This window comes from Lepidochelys olivacea, assembly GCF_965140295.1.
Source record: "Lepidochelys olivacea isolate rLepOli2 genome assembly, chromosome: 8".
In the NCBI taxonomy this organism is placed as follows: Eukaryota; Metazoa; Chordata; order Testudines; family Cheloniidae; genus Lepidochelys; species Lepidochelys olivacea.
The window spans coordinates 103150744-103178631 of record NC_140418.1 but is presented as its reverse complement, the minus strand read 5'-3'; the positions used below and the strand labels follow the sequence as shown (position 1 = coordinate 103178631).

Sequence of the window (27888 nt, the reverse complement as noted above, 5' to 3'; positions counted from 1 at the left end):
CAAAGTGTCTGCTTTCTGCAAAAAAAAATAATCAATTTTCGTTCATGAGGAAACTATTTTGTGTGTGTGGTTTTTAGCCATTTTCAGCTGACCTTTGTTTTTGTTTGGTTGGTTTTTAATAAAAAGTCAAAATGTTCTGTGGAAAACCATTTTCTATCTAGCGCTTTTCCTTAATCATTTGTAAATGTTGGGTTATTGGATCATGGGAATGCTGACATGCTGGTATTGGTGTTATTTTTTCCTCTTCAGAAATGATCAAAATAGTGTTCCATCTTTCTGACTTGAGCAGTTCGTCAATTGTTGGTGTACTGTGGTTTGTTTCCATTAGGAGGAGGGCTTGATGATGGATCTTTGATGCGTCAAGGAAACTTAACTCAACCCATAAAAATACCAGCAAAGAATTACACAGACTTTGTACAGATAAAGGGAAAAGATCAAGTGCTGGCTACACAAAGTGCATTATTTGCAGTGGTGTGGTTTTTAAAAATATAGCTATAAAAATAATTTTCTGGCTTTCTTCCCACTTAACTATATTGTAGTACATGAAAACAAGGAAACTTACAATTAGGAGTCATCACTTTTAAGGCCAGAAGGGACCATCCTGATCTCTGTATAACACAGGCCAAAGAAACTCACACGATGATTTCTGCTTCAAGCCACTCACTTCTGGTGAGTGTGTCCGTTAGAAAGACATCCAGGCTGGATTCACAGACTTCAAGTGATGGAGAATCCACCACAGTACTAGGTAAATTGATTGAAAAAGACCCTGAACGCTCATCTGAAATGACACCCATCAGACTTGTTTTGGTTTGAAGTTGTGTCTCTCTTCCCTTCTGAATTGTCTGCTGGATACCTCTTGTGACCCAACAAAGTAATGAAACCTACAGCAATCCTGTGCCTAAATGCAGAATTCTTGTAAGTTTCGATACATTTTCAGCATTAAAAATAGCAGTGTGGATGTTGTGGCTTGGGGTCTCAAGCCCACAATTGTCCCTGGATCGAAGCTCAGACGGTTAGCCCGAGTGTCTGCAGGAACTGCTAACTGAATCTGTCTACAGGGATGGACAGTTCATTCCCAGCTGTAGCCATATCCTGTGAAACCAACCAAACCCTACTAAGTTGCTGGTAATTTATGTAGCTGTGAATACAGAAGCTACGGTTTTATTTGTAGTGCAGCCCTCTGGCCATATTAGAAATCAGAACAAAACAAATGCAAGGTAAGGTGAAGGTTTTGTGCTTGACAACTTTGATAGTAACTATTTTAATTTTCAAATACTTGTTCACAATGGGTGTTACTAGGCTAATAAGATAAAGACTACCTGTGACTGTTAGAGGTTTAAAAGTAGGGCTAGTTGAAATTTTTCTGATGAAATGAAATTTATCATGCAAATTGTCTGCTTTTGACTGAAAATTCTAATATTTTATCATAAAAAGTATTTATTCTGGCTGAAATTTCACCAAAACATCAATTTTGTAGTGATTTTTTTTTGACAAAAATGAAAAATAATTAACTGGGGGGGGAGGGGACTATTTCCCAACCAGCTCAGTTTAAAATCCCTAGTTTTTTAAAGGCTGTCAAATTTTAAAGGGGGGACACACCCAAACTGTAAATTGAAGTTGTTGAAAGAGAGACAATAACATGAATTTTTTGAGTAATGAGTTCCTACAATTCTGGCTAAGTCTGAACTTCCATTTTTTCCCCCCATTCCATTGGCTTTCTCTGTAATGGTTTAACACTGGATTCAGCCAAATAAATAAGAACAAAGTAGTGTTTTAAGCAGGACGTTGCCCGGTATATTGGCCTTGTCCATGGTGGATTTAGATCTATGCTGGAATAAACTTGCTCCTGACAACAGACTGATGGCTTATTCTTAGCAACTTAAAGTTTTAAAACCATCAGCCTTTCCTCATTAACACACCCCGCTCCTTTCACCCTGGCCCTGACGCACCGATCTCATGCGTCTACACTGCAAAACCAAACCACAGCAGCGAGTCAGACCTCGGACTTGTGCTACACGGCTGAAAATAGCAGTGTAGGTGTTCCTGCTTGTGTAACCCACACACCTCTTGGGTGTGGTGTTCTCTGTCCCGTCTAGTGGCCCTGAGACCACTTAGAGCGAGATTAATGAGTCTGCTCTAGAGCCTCAGCTAACAGCCAGTTGGGTTTGAGCTCATGGGTAGAGGCTCATGCACTAAGCTCCAGAGGTCCCCGGTTCGATCCCGCCTGCCGACGACCGGGCTCTGCCGGCGTTACACTTGGACTGGAGCCTGGGCTGTGACAACACCCTGCGAGGCGGCTGGGTCTGGGAGCCCGGGCTCCCGCCTTTGTGGGAATGCCCACACGGCTGTTTTCAGCCCGGTGGCGCGAGCTGGATGTAAGCGGATAGCTGTGGTGCGATCGGGGGGCCCCCCCCCCGCCTTTCAGGGAGCGCCGAGCCCCTGGCCGAGGGGGCAGGGGGCTGGCCCCGGGAGGTTCCGCGGCCCCGGGGAATGGCAGTTGGAAGTGGGCAGTTGGCGGGAGGCTGAAGGCAACGCCCAGGGCGGCGGGGTCCCCCTGCGCTGCGCACGAGGGGCCAGGCAGCGATGAGGGGGCAGAGCGATGAGCTTGGGAGGGACGGGGCCTGGGGCGCAGGGGCGGGAAGGTGAGCTGAAGAGAGAGAGAAGCAAGGCGTAGCCTGAGGGGAAAGAGGGAGAGAGCCTGGAACGCCCCCCAACAGAGAGGTCAATGTGCTGCTCCTGGCTCTGAGATGGGGGGTACAGGGAGGGGGGATGGAGGGTGCAGGGTAGGAAGGAGGAAGGGGTTGGGTGTGGGGGGGTGCGGGGACGGAGGGGGATGGGGTGGGGCGTGGGGGGCTATGGGGAAGGAGATGGGGTGGGGGAATGGGGTGCAGGGAAGGATGGGAGTGGGGGAGGGAAGGGGGATGGGATGTGAGGGAGTTTGGGGAAGGAGTGAAGATGGGGTGGAGGTGGGGGGGGCTGTGGGGAAGGAGATGGGGTGGGAGAATGGGGTGCAGGGAAGAATGGGAGTGGGGGAGGGAAGGGGGATGGGATGTGAGGGAGTCTGGGGAAGGAGTGAAGATGGGGTGGAGGTGTGGGGGGTTGTTGGGGGATAGGGTAGGGGATGGGGTGCAGAGAAGGAGCGAGGAAGGGGGTGGGAATGGATGGGGGAGTGCAGCGAAGGAGCAAGGATGGGAAGGTGCAGGGTTTGAATCCCCGCCTGCTTCGTCTTTGTCTGATGTTGCTGGGAGTTAACCCCCCCAGGGGATTGGGCCCCTAGCGTCCGCCCCAGCAGGCCACCTAAGCCAGTCTGGTGCAATGGGCTGACCTTTGCTTTGCTGCTCAGCCTGGGGCCCACTTCTCCCACCAGTAGCTCCTGCTCCTGTCAATGGAGGCCGATCAGATCCTGCAGCGACAGGACACCAGGGCGTGGGGTGAGGGGAACGGATCTTACCGGCCGCCTGGCTGCACCTTGCAGAGCTCCTCCTGGCAGGAAGGCCCTGCAAAATGTCCCCACTCCCACAGCCCCACTGTAGCAGGGACCTAGGCCCTTTGGGAAAGCAGGGCCTTAAAGCGAGACCCCTTGAGAAGCACCAACATCCAGCGCTTCCATTTTCTGACCCTCCTTTCGCTCCAGCGGTCGTGGTCTGTGCTGCTGGTGGCTGATCATGGGTGGTATTCGAATGGCTCCGAAGCGGCCCCTCCTTACTCGCCCTGTCAATTTCAGGGCGCCCTGGTAGCTGGTGAGGCCCGTCTCGCTATGATCCCCGAGAAGATGCAGCAGCTGCTGCCGGAGGTGGAGCTGGATCCCAGCGTTATCTCCGTCCTGCTCTGCAGCTCCACCGTGGCCTTCCTGGGGCTCAAGTGGATGGTGAAGAAGCTGGTGCAGCAGAAGATGCAGGAGGCGAGGAGGAACCGAGTGCGCGCCCTGGGACAGATGGAAGAAGCTGTCCAGCAGTTCAAACAAGAGGTGACACACCTGGGTATTCCTCCCATCCTCAGAAAGGATCATGCACGCTCATCTCATTAACAATCTCACACACATGTGTCCTGGGTCCAGCTGCAAAAAAACTCCCCTCAGAGCCGGGAGAATGAATGATCCCTGAAGTCTTGTGACTTCTGCCCAAAAGTTTCCTTTATAATCTCCTGCACAGAGGGGGCTTAGCTATCAACCTCACCCCATGGCACACAGACCTGTCTCCCAGCGTGAGATTTGCTTTGTCCCCTGATCATCCAGGACCCCAGGATGGCTCCAAGCTTGCTAGCCTCACTCACGGAATAAGGAACCACTCATGTTAAGGGCAACAGGATCAGACCCTAAATTATTTGCAAGTCTCCTACATAACCCCAGACTGTTTAGCTGAGTTGCAACCTGGTATGTCAGAATCAGTGAACTCATTTGAATGCTGTCAGAGCTACAGCCCCATCTCCTGTCAACGCAGTGACCTACCACCTGGGGAGACCCTGAGCTCATTCTTTTTTATGGGTTACATGAAATTCGACTTTACCGTGCACCCTGCCGGTAGCAGTTGGCGCTGGTGGAGCAAGCTGAATTTGATGTAATGCATTGCGTCATAGACCAGACCGCATCTGAAGTTAACAGTTCTGAGCTACGCAGAGGACTGCTATAAATAATGTAGCAGCAAGAGATCCTTAGCAATGAGTCCAGACCACATTCGGCACGGAAACTTGCAAATGAGCGTCTATGTGTCATGTACCCTATACTGCACTGATGTAAAAACTGATTTTGTTTGTGTTTTCAGCCAAATTTCCTGGGACAGCACTGGGGGGAAAAGCAGCTGTTTGCTCAGAAATTAGAACCGTTTGGGAGTGAAAACAGGAAATCTTGCAGATTTTGTTCTTTTCTGGGGCCGGGGTGGAATTTGACCATCTTTGCAATGAAATGCAACTGTCTTGAATTCACAGGTCTTCAGATGTCGATGGGAATCGCAAACCCAGAGACAAGATAGAGAGAGAAGCTGACCCCGGAACTGGGGGCAATTCTTTGTGAGGGCTGGTCAGAAAACAGGGGGAAATATTTAGGGGGGAAAACAACTGATTGAAAGTTTTCACCCGTTCTGTGCTCTACACAATAATTGCCATGTATCTACTACACCTTGCAGAACCCAGAGGTACAGGCCAGTCGCATCCTCTCTCTGCCGCTTATTGAGCTGGTCAAGAAACTGAAGGAAGGTTCCCTGTCGCCAGAGAGTGTCCTCTACACGTACATGGACAAGGTGAGGAACTCATTCCTTCTTCAGGAGAGCAAGGATGTGGTTAAAGCACTGGATTGGGACTCAGGTGATCTGGCTTAAACTGTAGACTCTGACACACATCTCCCTGTGTGATCTTGGGCAAATGAATTAACCTGCCTTGAGCTCCGCTAACCAACTGTAAAATGAGGATTATAACGCTCCCTTTAACTTGCTATTTCGTCTGTAAGATCTTCCAGGCAGGGACTGATGCATTAGGTGTCTGAACAGTGCCTAGCACAATGGATGGCCCTGATTTTGGTTGGGTCCTCCAGGCCTACTCTAACAGATACAATAACAATAACTGGTGCTTGTTAGGGGGCTTATTCCTTCACCCACTTACTTCCCTGGTCCTTCTCGCATGAACAGAGAGCAACAATACCCGAAGTCCAAAGGTGCAAACAATTCGATGTTTATTGGGGTGAACTTCCAGGAAGCATGATTCCAGTTTCCTTTCTTAGTATCCTCCTTCCCAGCTCTGACACCACAAAGCCTTACACCTGTGTCCCTGTTCCCATTCCTGCCCTTAGCCAAACATGATTCCAACTTCCTTACCCCCATTCCCTGTTCCCATTTCCCCCTTTAGCAAAACATGATTCCAATTTTCTTACCCCCATTCCCTGTTCCCATCTCCCCCTTTAGCAAAACATGATTCCAATTTTCTTACCCCCATTCCCTGTTCCCATCTCACATGCCCACCCCCACCCACACCCCAGTCACTTCCTCATTGACTACAGATTATATAGTAAAACTTGAGTTCTGCTTAGCTATACCTTAACCAATCATTTTCCTGAAATTTAACTAACCAATCCTAACATATTGTAACATGATTATGTAACCAATTATATCCCACCACCTCAATTAGTTTACACCCAGCAAAATTAATTATACAGCAGACAGGAACAATCACAGAACCAGACAGAGATTATACAGACAAACAACAGCAAAGTGGGAACTATAATGACAAAACAATACAGAAGTGAGGATTTCACATCCCAGCTATTGATAAGTGAGTTCTTGCCAGACAGGATGCTATCAAACTAAGTTTCCTTTTACATTTTCTAGGCACTTCCCTTTCTCTGGAGGTGATAGGAATACAATCCTGTCCTGATAGTGCCTAACAGCCCAATAGCACCTTATTTCAATGTGACTAGTTTGGAATGTGAGGATGTGACCGTTCGCTTCCCAGCTTATGGCTGCCTCTGCTGCTTAGCCAAAGGCCTGAGCCTAAGCACAGGGCCTCAGACTGTCACAGTAAGAGAAGGCCCTTACACCAGCAGACAGTGATTTTGATTCTTTCGTTTAGACCTCTAGAACTAGCCAAGTGATAAGAATACACCTAAATTCTTAGAGTATAGGCCTTTACAGACAGGCCTGAATATCTATATCCTAACAGTGCTAGATTTAGGATAAACTGGGATGGTTTGCTTAAAATTTCTCTTTGAAGTAAGTTATCAGAGTTGGTTAGATCTAGGGCTGGCCCTCTGCACTAGGGCAAATTTCCCCTGTAGATTTCTTAGGAGTTTTGCCTGGACCAATGCCACTTAGGGCTTGTCTGTCTACACACAAAATTGTTCCTGATTAGGTCCCTGGGTGGAAATGCTTATTCCAGAGACAGAATGTCTTGTTCTGTGGGGTATTGAAAACTGAAAATTGTGATCTATCACTTTAAGTTCTCAGGTTTTGCATCCAATGACGTGAGCTGTAGCTCATAAAAGCTGATGCTCAAATAAATTTGTTTATCTCTAAGGTGCCAGGTTTTCCTTGTCCTTCTTGCACACTAGGGGGCTCTATAGGGAAGCATAAGACCTGCCTAGCACGCAGCAGCAGTCAGTCTGCAGCTAGCCAGCTAGAGTAAGGTGGAGTGAGTTGTGCCTTTTTGTTTTAAGTAGCAGCCTGTTTTGTCTCTCTCTGTTGTTGAGTTGTTTTTTTTTTTTTTTTTTGCATTCTTGTGTGTGTGTGTTATGGGTCTGAATTCTGAGAAGTAAAGTTGTGTTACATTGTAACCTTGCAGCAAAGGTATTTTGTGTTTTTTTTTTAATCTAACTTCTCTATTTCTATGCCATGAAACACAATAAGGCATTCTTGTTTCAGAATAAGAGTGTCCACACCTGGAGTTAATCAGGAATAGCTATTGCACTTTAACTTCACACCCTGCCTTAATCAGAAACAACTTTCCAGCGTAGATCTTGGTACAAGGTTTTGCTTTTCTTCCTTAGTTATAAAGCATAAACTCAGATGCAGGGTGAATTAAAGGTCTAAAGAGGTGAATGACCCTTTCTTTCCCTCCTGTGGTTCCTCGGCAAGGCCTTAGAAGTGAACCAGGACGTGAACTGTGTGACAGATTTTATTCAGGAGTGTGTGCACCTGCTCCAGGAAGTGAGGACGCAAAAGAAGAAAGGATCGTTGTATGGCGTTCCTGTCAGTATCAAGGATCCCATTGGATACGAGGTGCTTCTGTATTTCCTTTTTTTAAAGACGCATGTCATGTTGAGATAAGGGAGTGCAATACGTTGGGGTTGGTTATAAAATACATGGACCACTGTATTGAGAGGTATAAAGAGCAATAGTTCATGTGGCTGTGCACTACTGCCCTCTGCTGGATAGAAGTGAAACTGTTCATATGTGTCAAAAGCTCTGTGCTGCTGCCAGTGACCAGAGATTCTCCTTTAGTTCAATGGGTAGGGGGCTGTGCTTTTGGAGTAGGGGGTCTGAGTTCTATCCCTGCTGATGCTGTGAAGTTCCATGTGGCTGTGGATTCATTACAGTGTCATTAAACTTCATTAAAAGTATTGGCTCAGCCCTGAAATATCGGTGAGCTTGATTACGGCTCTGCCATCAGAGTGTGAGTGCAATGAGACTGCACTGAAACAGCGTCAGGGCCAGGTTGGCAGAAAGATCCCTGTGATCGATTGAGTCAGCTGCCTTGAGGGGTGTGGAGATATCAGAGGGGGGTGACTTGCAGAGGGCTGCGGGGGTAAAAGGGGGTGTCAGACTGTAAGAAGGCATCTCATGGCTGGGACTGGAGAGCAGTCAGGACATGTGGGGGAAATCGCTCAGAAATATGACCCCCAGGAGAGAGAGGAGGACCTTCAATGGAGCTGCCAGCCCTTGTATCATCATTAGTGGCCACGTACCAGAGGACACGGGGAGGCAGCTGCCTCTCCGTTTCTACCCCTCATATCAGGGCTCAGAGGTTTCATTCGTGGTGACCATGGTGTCAGTCCCATGTATCTAACATGCTCTGTGTCTGCCCCCGTTCCAAGGGTCACGTGTCCACCTGTGGCTTGGGACAGTACCTTGGCTACCCGGAGCAAGAGGACAGCGTCTTAGTGAAGGTGCTGAAGAACCAGGGGGCCATTCCGTTTGTGAAAACCAACATCTCCCAGTGCTTGATCAAGTAATTGGCTAGTTCTCCTCGTGACAAGGATTGCTACTTTTCCATATCCCCCTGCCGTGGCGATAGGTGTGGGAGGGTGGAAAGACAGCTATTGACTCCAGTAGCCTTCAAATCTGGCTCTCAGTGCTTAGTGAGAGAGAGAAACTCCAAAGGCCAGACTGTCATTGCCTTGCCCGTGTGACTAATCATGTTGGCTCAGATCCAAAGGTATTTAGGCACCTAACATCAGTTGAAATCAATGGGAGTTAGGAGCCTAATAACCTCTGAGGAACTGGGCCGTTGTCTTCTCTGGGACTACTCTCAGCAGCAAGGTGGTCCCAACTGGACCGTGAACATTCAAGATCCAGTGGAAGTTAATGTATCCCTTCTTTCTGTGCTCAGTGTAGGGTGCCTCCCACCCAACCAGAGAGCCTTCCCAGCGCTGCTGGGGATTTTGCTTCAGGAAGGTGCTGATGGAAAGGGCTGAGCGAGAGCCACGCGGCTCTTAGTAACTCTGTGCACTTGGGGTGGCTCAGGCCCTGCTCCCCCTTCCTGTGTTTACCTCAGAAATGCTCACACAGGGCAGCAGCAAGGGCTCCGGCAGCTCCCGCTGGGAGGAAATTTCCATGCAGTTCTCCTGCTGTGCCATCAGCCGCAATAGTCCAGGCACCTATGCAGGAGAAATATGCTGAGGTTACTGCTCTCCAACAGATAGGACCCTACCAATTTCACAGCCATGATAAACGGGTCATGGACTGTGAAATAAGTCCTTCCCTGTGAAATCTGATCTCCCCCATACTGCTGGGAGTGCCCCGGCTTGGGGCTCCTAGCTGCTAGTCCAGGCGGGATGGGGGGACATGACTTGTCCTTCCCCTACACTACTGCTCTCGGTGGGGAGATCAGACCCACCTCCAGAAGGAGTGCAGAAGTGAGGGTGGTACCACCCTCACTTCTGTGCTGCAGCAGTCCCAGAGCTGGGCTCGGGGTGCCCCCAAATGGTCCGGAGCTCCTGGGCATGGTTAATCCACCACTTGCCAAGACTAGCAGCTGGGAGACCCTGGCTGGGGCGCTCCCAGCAGAAATGGGGAGATCAGACCCACCTCCACCTCCGGGAACCTCCTCCAGCTGCAGGAAGCTCCGGGGCTGCAAGAAATGAGGGTGGCAATCCTGTGACCCCCTACAACAGCTTTGCAATCCCCTGTGATCCCCTTTTGGGTTGGTTACAACTCTGTGAAATTTCAGATGTAAACCTCTGAAAACGTGAAATTGACTAATTTTCAAATCCTATGGCCGTGAAATTGACCAGAATGGAGTGTGAATTTGGTAGGGCCCTACTAATAAAAGACTATATTGTAGGTGGATCAGGGGCATAATGGAAACCCAAACTTCTACCCCCCCGCCCCCCGCCGTTGTTCTCCAGTTGTGAGCTGCGTTTTACCTTATTCACCAGCAGCAAGTGACCTGTGGTTGTCCCCCTTTATTGAGATCACTGTTGAAGTAGGAGTCAGGACATTTGGTCTCGGATGATCTGCTGGGCTCTTTTGCCCGTCGGCCTCAATGGTCTTTTGAGCTGAGATTTGGGTGCTGTAGTCACTTCAGTCATGTCCCGGGAAGGTGAGAGGTTAAGCAGGCCTCCGTGTCCTTCCGCACTAGAGAAGGGAATGTGATGCAGGGAACTGAGCTCACTTCTATTAACTGACTGATGCTTTCCATCTCGCTCAGCTACGACTGCAGCAACTTGATCTTCGGCCAGACGGTGAATCCGCTGAACCACAAAAAAAGCCCCGGCGGCTCCTCTGGAGGGGAGGGGGCGCTGATTGCTGGAGGAGGGTCCATCCTGGGCTTTGGGACAGATATAGGTGGGAGCATCCGCCTGCCGTCCAGCTTCTGTGGGCTGTGCGGGCTCAAGCCGACGGGCAACAGGCTGAGGTAAGTGCTGAGACCTGTTCCCAGCTGGCCCAAGGGCTGCGTTGGTTTCTGCGGCACTGACAAGGGACTGATGGTTGATTTCTGCAGAGCCCCTCACAGGTAGCAAGGAGCTTCCATGGCACAGCATGTGCTGAGACCAAGTACCCCCCACCCTGAATTGCTGCCACTGGGGGTGAAAACCCATAGCCCAAAGCCAGCCTGGTCCTCGGCATTGTGAATCAAATCCAAGCCTATTGAAAACCCAGCCCCCTCTCTCTGAGTATCATCACAGACCTTGAAAGGCTGTGTCCAAATGCCATTGAAATCATTGGGAAGACTCCAAGTGGTCTCTGATCTTTGGATTGGGGCCTGCATGGGCAGGTCTTGTTTTAAACTCCTTGGGACTTAATTCTGCCTTGCAGGGTATGAGTAACTGCCAGCGGCTTCATTTGGGACCCAGATCTGTATCCTGTGGTGAAGAATAGGACCCTAGTGGATTAGGTGGAGGGGCTAGTGCTGAGCTGCTCCCCTTCCATTCTCAGTGGTTACCCCACTGAGAGGGGCACCGTATATTTCCAGATTATCTGTGCAGAAAAAGGATTGGCCTTTCCTCATTAAAGGTGATCCAGTGGGCAGTGAAATCCATAGGAGCCTTTCCCTTGATTTCACTAGGTGCTGGGTCAGCTGTAAGCTGATTCATCCCACAACTGGGTGGGTTTCTCCCTTATCACTAAACTTGGCAGTTGATCTGCTGACAGATATTAAATCTATTTCTCTTGCCTGTCCCCCCTACCCTCTTCAAATGCCTCCTATTGTTATCCACAGTATTTATGTGTTTGTTTATTTCTATCTCCCATGATCCCTCCGGAGCTAGCGGCCCTGTCAGTTACGTCCAAACAGGTGAGCCATTTTTTCAACTACCTTTTCAGTCTGAACCTCTGGCAACAGATATTAACCACGGTGAGGGTCTGCGAGAGGAACTAGACTGGGACACAGGCATTTAGGGTTCCATCCCTGGGTGACTTTGGGCAGGACACTTCACCTCTCGGTGTCCCAGTTCCCCATCTGTAAAGTGGAGGTAATAACCCTTCCTTTGTCTCTTGCCTACTTAGTCCCTTGTCCCAAAGAGATTACGGTCTGTCTTGTACAAAGCCGAGCTCCGCTTGAGGCCCCTGGGTTCTACTGTAATGCAAAGAAATACTAATTATAATGGAAACTGTCCTACCTCGATGGTGAGCCACTCAGTTGGATATGAAATCTGGGAAATGCTCATTTAAGTGTAAGTTTCAGCCAAAGGTGGGATATAGTGACTGGGACTCAGATCCACCAAAACTTCCGCTGTCCCTAGAATCATAGAATCATAGAATATCAGGGTTGGAAGGGACCTCAGGAGGTCATCTAGTCCAACCCCCTGCTCAAAGCAGGACCAATCCCCAATTAAATCATCCCAGCCAGGGCTTTGTCAAGCCTGACCTTAAAAACTTCTAAGGAAGGAGATTCTACCACCTCTCTAGGTAACACATTCCAGTGTTTCACCACCCTCCTAGTGAAAAAGTTTTTCCTAATATCCAACCTAAATCTCCCCCACTGCAACTTGAGACCATTACTCCTTGTCCTGTCCTCTTCTACCACTGAGAATAGTCTAGAACCATCTTCTTTGGAACCACCTCTCAGGTAGTTGAAAGCAGCTATCAAATCCCCCCTCATTCTTCTCTTCTGCAGACTAAACAATCCCAGTTCCCTCAGCCTCTCCTCATAAGTCATGTGTTCCAGACCCCTAATAATTTTTGTTGCCCTTCGCTGGACTCTCTCCAATTTTTCCACATCCTTCTTGTAGTGTGGGGCCCAAAACTGGACACAGTACTCCTAGGAATAGCCTCTCTTCCCATCCATGCTCCCTAGCCCTTCAAGAAGGGCGCTCTCTTCCCATACACTCTCTTTTCTGCCCTCCTGACCCACGGACTTCTTGCTGTGTCCCTCCCTGGCTCAGCTCTGGGACAGGCTCAGGGGGTCAATTTCTCCAGTCCTCACTCAGGTAGACCTGTTTTGTGACAGCCCCTTATTAGACCATAGAAAGCCCTTTATTCATGCCGGGCTAACTATTCACAGCTCTGCCCCCGGGACCTTGAACTTGGACCTTATCCACATTTTGGGGGGGAGGAAATGCTTTTCTGTGTGTGTGTTTGTGTGTGAGTGCGCGCACGTGCAGGGGGGTGGGTGGGTTCCTTCTTTCTCCAAGATTTGGTACCGTAGGAGCAGTTCCGTCAGAGATGCTATATGGGCAGAGTGCACCTGAGGAGGTCAAACTTAGACATAAATGGAGTTTTTTATTCCATGAGCTACACAGTTCATTCTAGATCTTCAAAATATTAATTTACCTCTATTATCACAACTGTAGACAGACATGGAGACTGGTGTGTATGCTACAGGCATACCTGGCCTTGATACACCTGGCTACTTTGGGTGAAGCTCAAACATTTGGCTTAGTGGTTAGCTGCATGTGTGTTCTTTTACTCCAGTTACAGGAATGGTCGGGCCAATGGCGAGGGACGTGGACAGCCTGGCTCTGTGCATGAGAGCGCTCCTGTGTGACGACATGTTCCGCCTGGACCCCACAGTGCCACCCCTGCCCTTCAACGAGAAGGTAGGTCATTGAATGGTGACCAATTAACATTAGACAGTCACACTGATTAGGCTCCTTCTTTTGCTGAAATTTACGTTGTGGTCTAAAAAGCCGTGATGATGTTGGCTTAGTTGGCCAACGTCTTCACATCCTACGACCTGGTATCCTTGGGGTCAGGGTGTGGGAGGACATCCTCTGGGGACCCTCTGACATGGGGAGGCCCTGGAATGTGTGGGGCTTGAAGGAGGCTGTTGGCTACAGCCTTGGAGACAGAGAGAATAACAGATCTGAGCACCCATGATGGAATCACAACCACAGGGCTTGTTGGGAGAGAGAACTCACTGGGGACAGGATCTTTGAGTTGGGAGAAGGGAGGGATCAGAATCAAGACCTCCTAGGATTGGGCTGAGGATGGAGGTTTGCCCATCATTAGCCCCAGCTGGGAAGAGTCTGGTCGATAGTGGTTTAATCCCATTTTCCCCACAGTTCTGGAGACGTTAAGGACAGGTATGTCTCCTTTCAGGTGTACTCCAGTTCCACCCCCCTTCGGATCGGGTACTATGACACGGATGGCTATTTCCTGCTACCTCCTTGCATGAGACGGGCTGTGCATGAAACCAGGATGCTGCTGCAGGAGGCTGGACACATGGTACGTTCAGTGGCACCAGCCTGTTTGTTCATAGCCAGATTCATTCATAGGGTCCATGTAACTACATGAATCAAAGTGATAAGGAGAAGCAACCTGACTGACTGCAAGGTGTAGGTTAATTAACCCTCTGAAGCCTACCAGGTCTCATGCCAGATGGCAACAGAGAACCATATATTTGTACCTAGTTATCACACTACCTTGATTGTGACTGGGATGAAACATAGAATGATTAAAATGCCTTTCACAAACACAGGAGGATCAGCTAACGAGAAGATCTTGCAACTAGAGATAGTTAGGAACTGGAATTTTTGTTCCATGGGAAATTCCAACATTTCAGAAAAATATTTTTTCCTGAACCAGAATGAAAAACCGAAATTTCAACACTTCCTATGAAACAAAACTCTTGAAAACTTTGCTTCAGCTCAATTGGTGTTTTGTTTAATTTTCAATTTCAGTGTCGTTTCCGTTTTGACTTTTGGCATGTGGTTTTTAAATTTTAAAATACACTTCAACATTCTTGAAATGCTTCATTTTGATACTTTTAAAAGCAAAATTTGGTTGAAATCAGCATGCTCCTGTGGAATTTCAGTTTCGATAAAATGGCATTTTCCGATGGAAAAAGACATCTTCAGCCAGCTCTAATTTCTCTCCTTTCCATTCAAAGGTAGCACTCAGACTTCCTCCTGCATATTAGCGTTTAAGACTCTGTCTAGGTATTTCTACTGTACTCATATCTGTGCCGTGTAGTCTCTCCATTGGATGTAAATTATTCATCCGATTTCAGGCTACTAGGTAAGTTGTTCTGGGGAACAGACGGACGCTCTCAGTAATTCTTCTGTGTTACCTGGCCCCACTAAAGTCTGGAGTATCTTTTGCTCTTAATTTTAAAAACAAAAACAAACACAGTATTTATGTAAAGACTTGTGGGCCAGCTGGAGTAAACTGGTGACCTCAGTGGAGCTATGCTGGTTTTATTTTTGCCAGCAAAGGACCTGATCCTATGTGTTTTGGTGTTGCTTTTACACTTTGGCAAAATGGTTTTAGTGACTAAGAAACTGGGAGTTGCACCTGACTCTCTGTGGACTTCCCATGTGACTTTGGGCCTCGGCTGTAAAAGGAGGCTAATCAGACCTTTAGAGGGTGCTTTTGGTTCTTTGGCTAGAAGATGCTGTACAGTATGACTGTATGGTATTACTTTTAGTAAGACAAAATGTCAAAGAAAAAGGATAAATTGAATAAAATAGGAAAAGCTTTCTCTCCTCTCCTCTCCTCTCCTCTCCTCTCCTCTCCTCTCCAATTTCTTTTAAAATCTAAGTATTTACACCCATATTATGCAGGAACTCTTAAAAAAAAACCACAACCATTGATGAGCATTATTACACTCCTAGGTGTGTTCATGTCATCTAGCAAATGAGCCTAGGCAGGAGTTAAAGGATGATAATATTATGGGCTACTCTGCAGCTTGCACCCTTAGAAGTGTCCCGGGTGCAGATGGGTGCTGAGCGAGAGTCCTGTTTGTACTGCAGATCTTGGCTACGTGGAGGTAGGATGGTCTTGTGAAGAAAGCACTGCAGTGACACTCCGGAGATCTGGGTTTAATTCCTGGCTCTGCCAGGCAATCCCCTTTTCTCTTCCTTCGCCCAGTTATTTGTCCAATATAGTTTGATTGTAAGGGCAAGGGCTGCATTGCAACAGAATTGGGTTGCCTACATCCCTTAGGACCTTTCAGATTGCACTGCAAGTCCTTTGGGGCAGGGACTGGCTCTTACCATGTGTACGTACAGCGCCCAACGCAGCGGGGGCGCCAATTTCAATTGGGGCCTCTGGATTCTACCAGAATATAAGTAATCGCAAGGAAGTATTGTCCCCTGGTTTATGAACCACCTCGTCTTTCACCCAGCTGATCCCGTTCATCCCCCCCCGGATCGACTACGTCATGAACGAGCTCTTCATGAAGGGCCTGTTTGCCGATGGCGGCGCGGCTTTACTTGAGAAACTGTAAGTGTGACCTAGCCCGCCCAGGCGCAGCGGGGTGGGTGGAACTAGCGACAGCAGGCTGGGTCTCCACAACGAAGCCCTGGAGTGAGGGAAAGAGCAGCAGGCACCCGGGACCATTGCCTAGCCGTGCTGCGGGCCTGTCTGCTCTGCCTTCCATGGAGTCCTGCCTGCTTCCAGCCGGGGCGAATGTGGTCCGGATCTGCTATAGGAGGGGCCGGTCCTGACAGGCCGGTGGAGCTAAGCCCCACCAATGAGGCAGTGCTTAATTTGTAATGAAAGAGGTGCCGGGGCTCAAGCAATGTTTTTACACTCATACCTGGTGCAGCAAGCCCAGAGGTGCTGGGGCGCTGAGCTGCCCGGCCCAGAGGTGCAGCGGTTTGGGTGTGTGGGAGGGGGCTCAGGGCTAGGGGCACAGGGTTGGGCGTGCAGGGGGGTGCTTACCTTGTGGAGGGGGGGCTCCCACTGGCACAGCCCTGCAGCTCCTAGGTGGTGGAGGGGCTGGGGGCGCTCCGCGCTGCCCACACCCACAGGCCCTGCCCCCGCAGCTCCCTTTGGCTGCAGTTCCCGGCCAATGGGAGCTGCTGTAGCAGGTGCTCGTGCCCCTCCACCACCTAGGAGCTGCAGGGACGTGGAGCCAGGGAGGGAGCTCCTGTCAGCCCCGCCAACCCCCCTGCCCAGCACCAGCAGGGGTCCCAGGCCACCTCCCCCAGCACCCGTGGCATCCCGGACAACCCCCCCCCCCCAGAGCACCTACAGTCCCCTGCCCAAGTTTTAGTCACGGGTATTTTTAGTAAAAGTCATGGACAGGTCACGGGCGGTGACTTTTTGTTTACTGACCGTGACCTGTCCATGACTTTTACTAAAAATACCCGTGACTAAAATGTAGCCTTAGATATGTCTGACTACACACACAGAGTGTCCAAGCCTGTGCTTGAGCATCCACACCGCTTTGTAATCCTGGGTTCATAGTTGCTGGACCTGGGTCTCCCAGCTATGCTCACACGTCCATCCTGCACCACACAGACCTTCTGACTCAGCTCTGTGGCTTGAGCTGTGTCCACACTGCAGAATGACAGGGCTTGGACCTGAGTCTCAGTGGGACTTGGGCTTTGACCGCCCCCCAAGCAGGGTCTTATGACCTGGATCTGGAGCACTTGCAGACCTGAGTCACGTGGATGTGGGTGTCGATGGAAGTGGGGCTTGTGCGCAAACCTGAGTCAGAGCCTGGGCTTAGTGTGCTGTGTAGTCGCACTCTGAGATTGCAAGGGGCAGAGGAAGGAAGCGTTGAACTGGGAATACGGCCTTCAGCTGGGCTATTGGGGTTCGGCCACAGAGCATGGGGCCAAATGTCATTTTGCCTGCTGCTCGAGCCCCGCCACTTGTTCTGGGCACCAGCTGCCACTGGCCTAGAACCTCTGGGCCAATTCCTGTTGGGCCTACCCTGGCGTTTATCCAGGCAAGGGGTCAGCCAATAAGCCAGCTGGTGCCACTGAGTGATGCCATGAAGAAGAGTAACATGATAACCTAGGCTACTGCTGTAGGGAGGCTAGGAGGCAGGCTTTTCCAGCCTCTTGCTTAATAACAGGGGAGAGTTTATTTCTTGCACCTTATGCAGTGGCTAGCGCACAGGTCTGCAAGTCAACTGATCTGGTGACTGCCTCTTTGCAGGAGCCTGGCCTGGTCTCCAGGGGATCTCTCAGTCTTAGGTGTACTCGTTTGCAAAGAACGTTGATCTCCTTGGCTGAAAGGGGCTAGCTGAGGTCCGTATTATATAATGAAAAAAGAAAAGGAGAACTAGTGGCACCTTAGAGACTAACCAATTTATTTGAGCATAAGCTTTCGTGAACTACAGCTCATTTCATCGGATGCTCACGAAAGCTCATGCTCAAATAAATTGGTTAGTCTCTAAGGTGCCACAAGTACTCCTTTTCTTTTTGCGGATACAGACTAACACGGCTGTTACTCTGAAACCTGTCATATAATGAATGTCAGACATCTTCTGGCTAGGAATCAGCACTGGATAGGCCCATGGCTCATCCTGACTGCCTCCTTTCTGTCTCCCTTCCCAGTGAACTGGAGACTGTGGATCCCAACTCCTGCTCCCAGATCAATTGCTACAAACTCCCCTTTCTCCTGAAGAAGATTCTGGCTTTCCTCACCAAACCCCTGGTAAGTTACCTCTTCTTCCCTTCAGTGCCGGAGAGAGGGCACGTTTCACACTCACAGCTGGCTCAGGGGGGACTTAGGCCCCGATCCTCAAAAGGGCGAGGCACCTAATTCCCATGGACATCAATGGGAGACAGGTACCTAAATTCCTTTGAGGTCTGGTTCTGCTCTCACTCAGAGTGGCTTCAGTGTACTTACTCCTGATTTACACAGGGCGAGTGAAAAGCAAGCAGGCCCCCAGAGCATAACCATCTCCTTCTGGGTAACACGTAGTGTATTGACACAGTTTGGGATAGTTGCTCGGGGAAAGGGTCAACATGGTAACCCGGCTTAAAGCCCAGCTTGTAACCTTACATCCTGAGTTAGCTCACTACAGCGTTACTCCTGACTATCAGTGTGAACCACGAACCATCACACCAGACACTGAGTGCAGGAGATGCCTAGGAACAAACTTATAACTCAGAAATGTTGGTGAGCAAGCCAGGACATGGACACTAGGGAGAGACACAGGGGTGGATCCAGGGGGCTTTAGAGTCCAGTGAAACACTCCTTGGAAAATCTAAACAATGGGAGTGGTCCTCTCTCCATATAGGAATGTGCACAGCCTCCATAACCTTCAGTTCTGAATTCCTTCCAGCCCCCTGGGAGGCAGAGCAGGGATCCCCATTGCAGCTGAGACAAGTGACTTGCCCAAGGACACATTAGAAGTCAGTGACAGAGCTGAGAATTGAACTTAGCTCTTCCAACATCCCAAGTCCCTGGGCTAGCCTTCCTCTCTTTGTGAGGCTCTTTAAACATTAATGTTGTTTTTCTGGTTGGTTTAAATACTCAGCCGGTCAAATTTGCCCTTGGGCAGAAGCCTAGCACTAAGCTATCCCGGGGCTAAAGTGCGACTTATGTGAGGAATAGGCTTTGTGCTGACCTTCTGCATGGGGTGAATTTCACCCATCAGGCAGGATGTAAACGGTTTTCCATTCTCTTCCAAGCCACAGCCTTAAGGGAAGAGAGTCTCTCTAGTGGCTAGAGCAGGCACATAGGAGTCAGGATTCCTGAGTATTATTCCCAGTTCTACAGCTGATCACTGTGCCTCAGTTTCCTCATCAGCAAAGTGGGGATAATGATTCATGCTTACGTTGAGACCCTCAGCTGTAACACACTGTGCAAGCACAGCAGAGTCTCATTGTTAGTATTTTGATTTTGCAGAATTAAATGTTTGGGAAAGATACATGAAGTTAGATCATTCATAATTAGGGGCCTACTAAATTCACGGCCATGAAAAATGCATCACGGACCGTGAAATTTGGTCTTCCACTGTGAAATCTGGTCTTTTGTGTGCTTTTACCCTATGTGATACAGATTTCCCGGGGGAGACCAGCATTTCTCAAATTGGGGGTCCTGACCCAAAAGGGAGTTGCAGGGGAGTCACAAAGTTATTTTAGGGGAGTCACGGCACTGCTACCCTCACTTCTTGCTGATTTCAGAGCTGGGCGGCCGGAGAGCGGCAGCTGCTGGCCGGGCGCCCAGCTCTGAAGGCAGCGCCCCGCCAGGAGCAGCGCAGAAGGAAGGGTGGCAACACCATACCAGGCCACCCTTTACTTCTGCATTGCTGCTGACGCCGTCAGCATCAGCGCAGCCGTACTGCAACCCTCCCCCCCCTACAATAACCTTGAGACCCCCCCAGAACTCCTTTTTGGGTTAGGACCTCTCCAATTACAACACCATGAAATTTTAGATTCAAATAGCTGAAATCATTAAATTTATGATTTTTAAAATCCGATGGCCAGGAAATTGACCAAAATGGACTGTGAATTTGGTAGGGCCCTATTCATAATCTTCAGTTTTGTCACTTAAAGATTGTGCCCATGGTAAGTTTGTTAGTGGATCACTTGCAGTGTCTGTGCTTGCTTGGCAAAATGTGCATCCCGGCGTGTGCCACATCAGTGCCTTTGGAGCTGTTTGAGCAGAACCCCTTCCACTGAAAACCTTTCTCAACGATCTGCCCTGATTCTGGCTTCCCGATGATGATGATGATGCTCATTGACGGTTTTATGTCTCTTTTCAGTTCCCTCGATTCTCCAGTTATTTGAATGCACTGTGTGGAGTGTGGTAAGAGGCGGTTTTTTCAACTTTAATTCTGTTCAAGTAACTGTAGAAAATGATGATTTCACAGTACAGTTTATAGCCGTGTAGAAGCAGAAAGATCTTTCCAGCACAAGTTCCTTGCTTCAGAATGACTTTGCTGGGCTGACATCTGATGGCATTGTTCCTGGGACATCACCGTGAATTGTGACGTATGTTCCTTGTAGAATCAACAGGGGTGGGTGAATGGATTGTAAATACTTTTGAACCAATTGTGAAATTGTTACTGCCACCTATCGATACAATTGAAAGGTTGCAAGCGATCCTTAGAGCAAGCATGGAAACTGCTATTACCAGCTGCTGGGGAGAATAGTCCTGTGAACAGTGACTGATCATTTGCATATCGTCACAGAAGGGCATGATGTGGGGGAGGGTATAATCCATGAATAGTTATTGTTCTAGGATCTGTGTTAATTATGTCACGTCCAAGTTCCTATTCTGGCTTCATTTTGAATCCCTGTGTCAATGTTAAAAGCTGCTGCCATAACACACAACACAGTCTAGAAAGGATGGGGGTTGAATGGAAGAGAAACTGAGGCAAGGTTGGGTTGCAGGGGAATTCAACTGGGAGGAAAAAAATTAAATTCTCAAAGCAAAATATAGGGACATTTCCGATTTGAGGCTTGTTTTCTAATTAAAAACCAAGGAATCCATGGGGTAGAAGAGTGTAAAGAAAATGGACCAAATCTTATTCCCCTGTGTAGCTCTCCCATTGGTGAATAAGGCCACATCAGTTCCTTGTACAGTGTGTGTGTTACAAAGTGCATGGCAAACAGAAGGACAGATCTTTTGTGTAAATAAGCACGGCTCTCTTGACTTCAGTGGAGCTAGGCAGGCAATAGCTCAGGATCTGGCCCAGAATGTCCACTCCAGTGAGGGGAAAAACATGACATCTGGGTGAAAGAGTCTGAGAAGGGTTGCAGCTTCCTGTGGACTAGAAAGACCCTGGCTGAGAATCGGTGAGCAGCGGCTGTGTTCACCTGATCAGTCTCAATGACGCTTTCAGCTCAACAAAGCATTTGCGCACAGGCTTATGTCAACGAGACCGAGGCCTGGTCTACGCTACCGAGTTAGGTTGACCTAAAATGCAGCTCCCACCGATGTAACTTGCCCACTGCACCGACTTCATAGCCCCACCTCCGTGAGAAGCATAGCGCTTAGGTCGATGCAGTTAGGTCGACCTAGCGTCTGTGTCGACGCTTCGTCACTTACATTGACAGGTGCTGCCTTTCAGAAGCCGTCCCACAGTGCCCCACCCTGACAGTGGACACGTAGACCCCTGCTCCTGTGTGGATCCCTTCTGCTTTCACTGCCGCTCTGGGCAGGCGCTGAGCTCCTTGCAGGATTGGGGCCCTGGTGATGATGATGAGTGATCACTTTAAGAATTTAGACCTACTATGTCGAGGTGCTACTGAGTTTCCTGGAAATTAAAGGACCCAATAGATTTCTGCAGGAGCTACACAGTTCATAGAATATCAGGGTTGGAAGCGACCTCAGGAGGTCGTCCAGTCCAACCCCCTGCTCAAAGCAGGACCAATCCCCAATTTTTGCCCCAGATCCTTAAATGGCCCCCTCAAGGATTGAACTCACAACCCTGGGTTTAGCAGGCCAATGCTCAAACCACTGAGCTATCCCTTTCCCCTAGAGCCAAATTTTTTTATCCCCTTCAAATTTCAGGGCTATCTGAATCAAGGCTCTTGGTTCAGGCCTTTGCAGAAACGGGCCAGCTATGAAATTTGGACCCCAGTTATTCTCCTGGGCCCATTCCAAATTCCCACATATTTGAAGCGTGTTTTGTGTTAAAAGAGAGTTATGTTGCCTGGCATATCTAGAGGGGGGGTGTCAGTGTGTTAAGAAACCGGATGGCGACTGCATTGTGCTTTATCGATATTTCATCCATTCACACACCACCCATATGGAGACACTGTGTCCAAATTTGGTAGTGAACCAGTCACCTGCCCGCTCAATAATCTCTGTCACTTTTTTCTGTCCGGCTAATTTTAGGTCGCCGAAAGAATTCTCAAAGCTGCATGCTGCATTGATGGTAATGTGACTTTTTCAATAGAAAAGATAAAAAGCACTGTTTTTAGACAGGAAATGAGGAAATGAACTATTGCCCCAGTCTCATAGTGGCCATTGCACTGTCAGTTGCATTGTCATCAACTGATACAACCTTTAAACCAAAATCCTGTAAGCTCTTCACCCTACAACAGCACCCATTGGGACACATGCAAAGTCAGCTCTTCTGGATTGGACATCTAGGCTTCTGCTAGCATCTTCCATGCCACCAAAGAGTTTGTATGCAGTCCCAGCAGCATGGAACATTAGCAGGAAATTACCAGCCATATATATTGGAGAGGGAATTTTCTGTGAATATTTTAACTGTTCTAACTAGGCTCTTTTACCAGGCCTAGCCTAGTGGTATCTGAATATTTGTGCTGTGTTCATGCTATGTGTTTACTTTCCATAAATATTCTAGTAAACAAGCTTTACTAGTGCATGTGCAGGTCAAAAGGAAATTTTATGCACAAATAGTCAGTGACAGTGAATCTCGAATTGCAGAACTAAAACCAACCACAATGCAAACTTTGAAGCTCAGAGAACTATCCCTTCAAATATGCAATTTGAAATTTGCGCGGCTGTTAGTTAGGCCCTGCACACAAATCATCTAATCCAGGAACAGAAATCATCTCACGGGACCGATCAACCTATCAGGTCTTTGATCAACTGATCAAAGGAGGGAGTTCAAATATTCCCACTAAGCTATTTGCAAACAATCTGCAGATCAAGACTTAGGCATTGGAGAAATTGGTAAATCGTGTGGAATAAGGAATATATAAGAGAATTTTCCAAACTGTTTGCAGAGGGTGAAACTCATACCATGCCATGCAGAGGAGCAAGCACAAGAGCTGTGTGCTACTTAAATCTTACCTAAACCCTCATTGACATAGGGTCCATAAGAGTTGTTCTGACCCTCTATAGGGGTCAATTCCACCTGTTATTTTCTCCAAATTACTCACCCAGATCACCTCGTGGGGACTTAATATTTATAAAGCACAATCAGATCCTCAGAGCAAAAGCCAAGTGTTATAATTACATCCTACAAATTGGGGCAATCCTGGTGCTGCCTTGTTCTAGATATACCGAAGGGAATTCCTCTCCAGATGGAGAGACCTGGATCTGGATGTCGTCCTGTGTCCTGTGTTAGGCCCTGCCTTCACCCTGGGGTATCCTGGGAGACTCATTGGTAAGTTGCAGTGCAAGAAAGAACTGGCCTAAGGCATCCTGCAAAATTTGAACCAAACCAAACCTCTTTGGTGGGTCAGGAACCTTTGATTAACTCTTTCTCCCCTCTCCCCAGTTTTTGCCAGCATCTGAAAACTGTGCAAGCCATTAAATCTCAGTCTGGTTGGGTGTCTTCAGAGCCAGGCTATTGTATAAAGAGAGAGGCCGTTTACCAGATCCCCAAAGTGCGGAGAAATGGATTCTGTGTTTGAAGCTGATCAATTCTGATTTCTCTCACGGATTTTGCAGTGTCAGGATACTAGACCCCTGGTTAGGTTCTTCCTCCCAGGGAACTCCAGATTTTATATTGTAACAGGATGGGTGGTAGCTATAGACACTCCTGCTCTCAGGAAGTTCCCGGGGCTATGCTGCACAGCAAGCTGACAGCCAGGCAGTCCCTGTTGGCTACAGATTTTATACACTGATATCCGAAGTAAGATTTGAACTCCCGAGAATGCTAGAGGCTCAAGGTGCCGGCGTTCAATCAGCTAGTTTAGGTGTGTGTCACTGCCTTGTCCTGGAGACAGTGAGAATTGGGTACTTATGTAACAGGCCCCTGCACTGCTAAAAGCTGAGTGCAATTCTCCTTTAGCTCAAGTGGCAGGTGTCTCTGCTTTTGGAGCGGGAGGGTCTGAGTTCGAGCCCTGTTGCTGCCAGGATAATCCTAGTGTGCAGTAACAGAGTCCTATATGGCCCCAGATTTATTACCATATTCTGTGCATCCCATTTCCAGCTGCTGTTTCCTCTACCATGTTGTACAACGTCTTAAACTTCCCTGCCGGGGTTGTGCCGGTCACCACCGTTACGGAGGCTGATGAGGAAAATCTGAAGCATTACACAGGGCACTACGATGACCCCTGGGATAGGAGACTGAGACAGGTCAGTTTCACAGTGATGAATCTCCATTGTTTTATGGCATAGACAGGTTAGGATTTGGGGGCAGCACGGCCTTCTTTCGACAGATCTTGCTATATCTCATGATAGCAAACTGTCCAGGCCAGATGCAGATTTCACAGGTGAATGATTCCCTAGATCCATAGAGTCTACATGTTTCAGAGCAAGGGTGACTGTCCACCATGGCGTGTAGATAACAATCCATTATAATGACCAGGCTAGTGTGTATTTGTGCACCACTGCCCTCTACTGAATGGAATCAGAACTGCTCCACTGTGTGCCATTGGCTCTATATTGTTCATGATGATTTTCCTTTAGCTCAAGCCGCAGGGAGCTATGTTTCTGGAGTGGGCGGGTTGGAGTCCTGGCCTTGAGGTTGCGATGGCATTCTGAGGGGCCATGGCAGCCGGGGGATGTCTTAGGTGGCCATAGACCGTTCTAATATCCACAGACATGGAAGTTGTCATACCGATCCCAATGAAGGGGTTACTGAAAGATCACAGGGTGGTTGCTTTCTAGTTTATTGTCCCCTTGCGGATTGTGAGTGTTGTACAGTAGACCTTGTCTCTCTCTTTGGTAGATAGGGCCTGTAGCGAAGTCGATGACTCACTGGTGCGGCGCCTCCTGCTGGTCGTCTTCGGAATTAGCTCTCCAGCAGACGGCGCGCCTCCTCCTGACCAGTGTCTCACCTGCCACTGGCCCCGTGTCCCTCCTAGACCCCAGTGCCCCTTATCCTGGGTTCTGCCCTTGCAGTACCCCCACATTCTGGGTCCCCCCTCCCAGGGGAACCCCCAGCCCTCTAAATCCACCTTGCCTCAGTGGCTACTGCCAGTCATCATCTAGCCCCCGCTCACTGGGGCAGACTGCAGTCCGTAATGGCCACTCATCATTGGCAAGGGGTTAGGACCCGCTGCCTTTGCCTATTCCCGGGCTGCCCCTCTGCAGCCCCAGTACCTTTTTGGGCCTTTAACAAGGCCTGCAGCCTGGGGAGTTACCAGGCTGGAGCTCCCCAGCTCCCCTGCCCTAATCCCCAGCACTGCTCTGCCTCAGGTACCCTTCTCTCCCAGGCAGCCAGGTCCTTTTCTCTCCAGAACTAGAGAGACTCCTCCAGCTTCTGGCCCACAGCCCTCTTATCGGGGCCAGCTGGGTCCTAGCTGAGCTGGCCACAGCTGGCTGCTTCCCCAATCAGCCTAACTTTCCCAGCCGCAGCCCTCTCCAGGGCTGCTTTTAACCCCTGTTCTGCGGGAGTGGGGCAGCCGCCCCACTACAGGGACCAAATCTGCTCTGCAGAGCAGAGAGGCTACTGCCTCCTCGATCCACTGCGACAGGGTCCCTGCTGGGCCAGGGAAAATTTCCCTGGGGTGGGCCAGGCCGCTGTGTCCTGGAGAGCACTCTAGCGGGTGGCCACCTGTGCACAGCCAGGCCCACTAGCTCATGGCTAGCTTTGCTGCTGATGGCAAAATAACCTGCAACCCAACTCCCCTGGGGAACGTGGGTCATGGCCTAACGTATTACCAGCCGCACTCTTGGCCCCAGTGCAATCACAGGGTGTGATGACAGTGCATGTAGATATGCCCAAGGGAGCTTTCATTGAGCTGGCCATGAATGCTCCAGCGTGGGATGTACAAGCCAGCCCAGAACCCTGGATAATTACTTGCGTCCACTGCTGCGGCTTCACTGCTCCTGAGCTGGCCAGATTAAAGCTGGAGGGGGTATGTCTGCAGGGGGGTACCCGTAGTCCAACCTTGGGTCCTGTGGATGGATCCTTCCGTTCTTCTTTCACAGAGAGAAGGAGGCTCTAGACCAGGGGTGGCCCACCTGAGCCTGAGAAGGAGCCAGAATTTACCAATGTACATTGCCGAAGAGCCCCAGTAATACGTCAGCAGCCCCCCAGCAGCCCCCCCCAGCCCTGCTCCCAGCACCTCCCATCCACCGGCAGCCCTGCTAATCAGCACCTCCCCCTCCCTCCCCGCACCTCCCAATCAGCTGGTTCGTGGCATGCAGGAGGCTCTGGGGGGAGGGGGGAGGAGGGAGGAGGGAGGGCACTGCAGACTCAGGGGAAGGCCCAGGAAGGGGTGCAGTGGGGGCAGAGCCAGGGGTTGAGCAGTGAGCACCCCCCAGCCCATTGGAAAGTTGGGGCCTGTAACTCCAGCCCTGGTGCCTAGACAAGGAGCCGCACATTAACTTCTGTGGCTCCGGAGCACAGGTTGGCCACCCCTGGTCTACAGGCTCGGCTCCGCATGGCAGCACAGGTCGTTTGAGTGTCCCTAATAATCTTCCACCGCTTTTCTCTCCTCCGCAGGCCGTGGAAGGAGCCGTGGGGCTGCCCGTGGCGGTGCAGTGCGTGGCTCTGCCCTGGCAGGAGGAGCTGTGCCTTCGGTTCATGAAGGAGGTGGAGAGACTGGCCCAGAGGCAGAAAAAGCAAACTGAGGATAACTTACAGCATGGAGGGTCCCAGGCTGATGCGGGAAGAGATTTGCAGAATGATGTGCAAAGAGCGCTATCTCATACAGCGGGGCAAAGTGACATGCAAGCGCAAGCATCCCGCACGACCGTGCAAACGAACATGCTAATGGATGTGCAAAGAACACTAGCTCAAACTGATCTGGCCGCTGACGTGCAAAGTGATGTGCAAACAGAAGCCTCCCTCATGACTCTGCAAACGGATGTGCAAAAAACAGGACCTCAAACTGATTTGTTAGCTGACTTGCAACCGCACGTGTCCCCACAGTCCTCCGGCCTTGATGTGCAACCAGACGTGCAAACACAACTAACCCACCCTGACAGTGAAACAATGCCATGCCAACCTGATGTGCAAACACAACTAATCCAACCTGATGTGCAACCCGACGTGCAAACAAAACTAACCCAATGTGACATGCAACCTGATGTGCAAACACAGCCTTCCCAACCTGACGTGCAAACACAACTAACCCAATGTGACATGCAACCTGACGTGCAAACACAGCCTTCCCAACCTGACGTGCAACCTGACGTTCAAACACAACCAACCCACCCTGACATTGAAACACAACCATGCCAACCTGACGTGCAAACACAACCAACCCCACCGGACATTGAAACACAACCATCCCACCATGACGTGCAAACTGATGTGCCAACTGCCTAATGAACGAGGCGTGCTCTGCCTTATTGGGGACCAGAAGTGAAGAACACCACGTGCAGCTGAAAGGAGAATTTGGATCAGCTGATGTAATTACCCACATCTCCGTTTGATTAGGACACCAGAACCAACCCCTCAGCTCTTGTGAAAAGTGCCAAGGTTTGGTCACGAGAACTACATTTGAACTCCCAAAGTTGGCACCTCCCCCCATAGCACAGCGCCCCCTAGCACAGAACTGGGGCATTTGTTCAACATGGAATCCACGAAGAGAGAAACCAAATAAATCCCTGTTTGCAATTCCGAGAGCCCGTGGGGTTTGTGAACCTCGGGAGGTGGAGAAATTGAATGGCTTCTCTTAATGGCCAATGGCTAAACCTCTCACAACGATCCTCTCCTCTTCAGGGAAGCTTGCAATGCTCAGTGCTTTCAGTGCTCTCAGGAATGTGGCAAGTGAGTCTGTTAAAGTCATCAAAA

At 49.5% G+C, this 27888-nt stretch overlaps 1 protein-coding gene across 1 annotated transcript; it reads left to right on the top strand.

Moving 5' to 3' along the window:
* Positions 1-3757: 3757 nt before the first annotated feature.
* LOC311525396 (vitamin D3 hydroxylase-associated protein-like) lies at positions 3758-27555 on the top strand (the record flags this gene model as incomplete). The annotated part of the gene is made up of 15 exons (XM_084637507.1): positions 3758-3967; positions 5121-5234; positions 7557-7700; positions 8516-8649; positions 10351-10557; positions 11411-11436; positions 13056-13180; positions 13683-13808; positions 15709-15806; positions 17876-17975; positions 20035-20078; positions 22116-22155; positions 23250-23358; positions 24130-24275; positions 26593-27555. 15 exons carry the CDS (start codon positions 3758-3760, stop codon positions 27418-27420), a joined length of 2451 nt encoding a protein of 816 aa, XP_084493633.1. The 3' UTR covers positions 27421-27555.
* Positions 27556-27888: the final 333 nt, after the last annotated feature.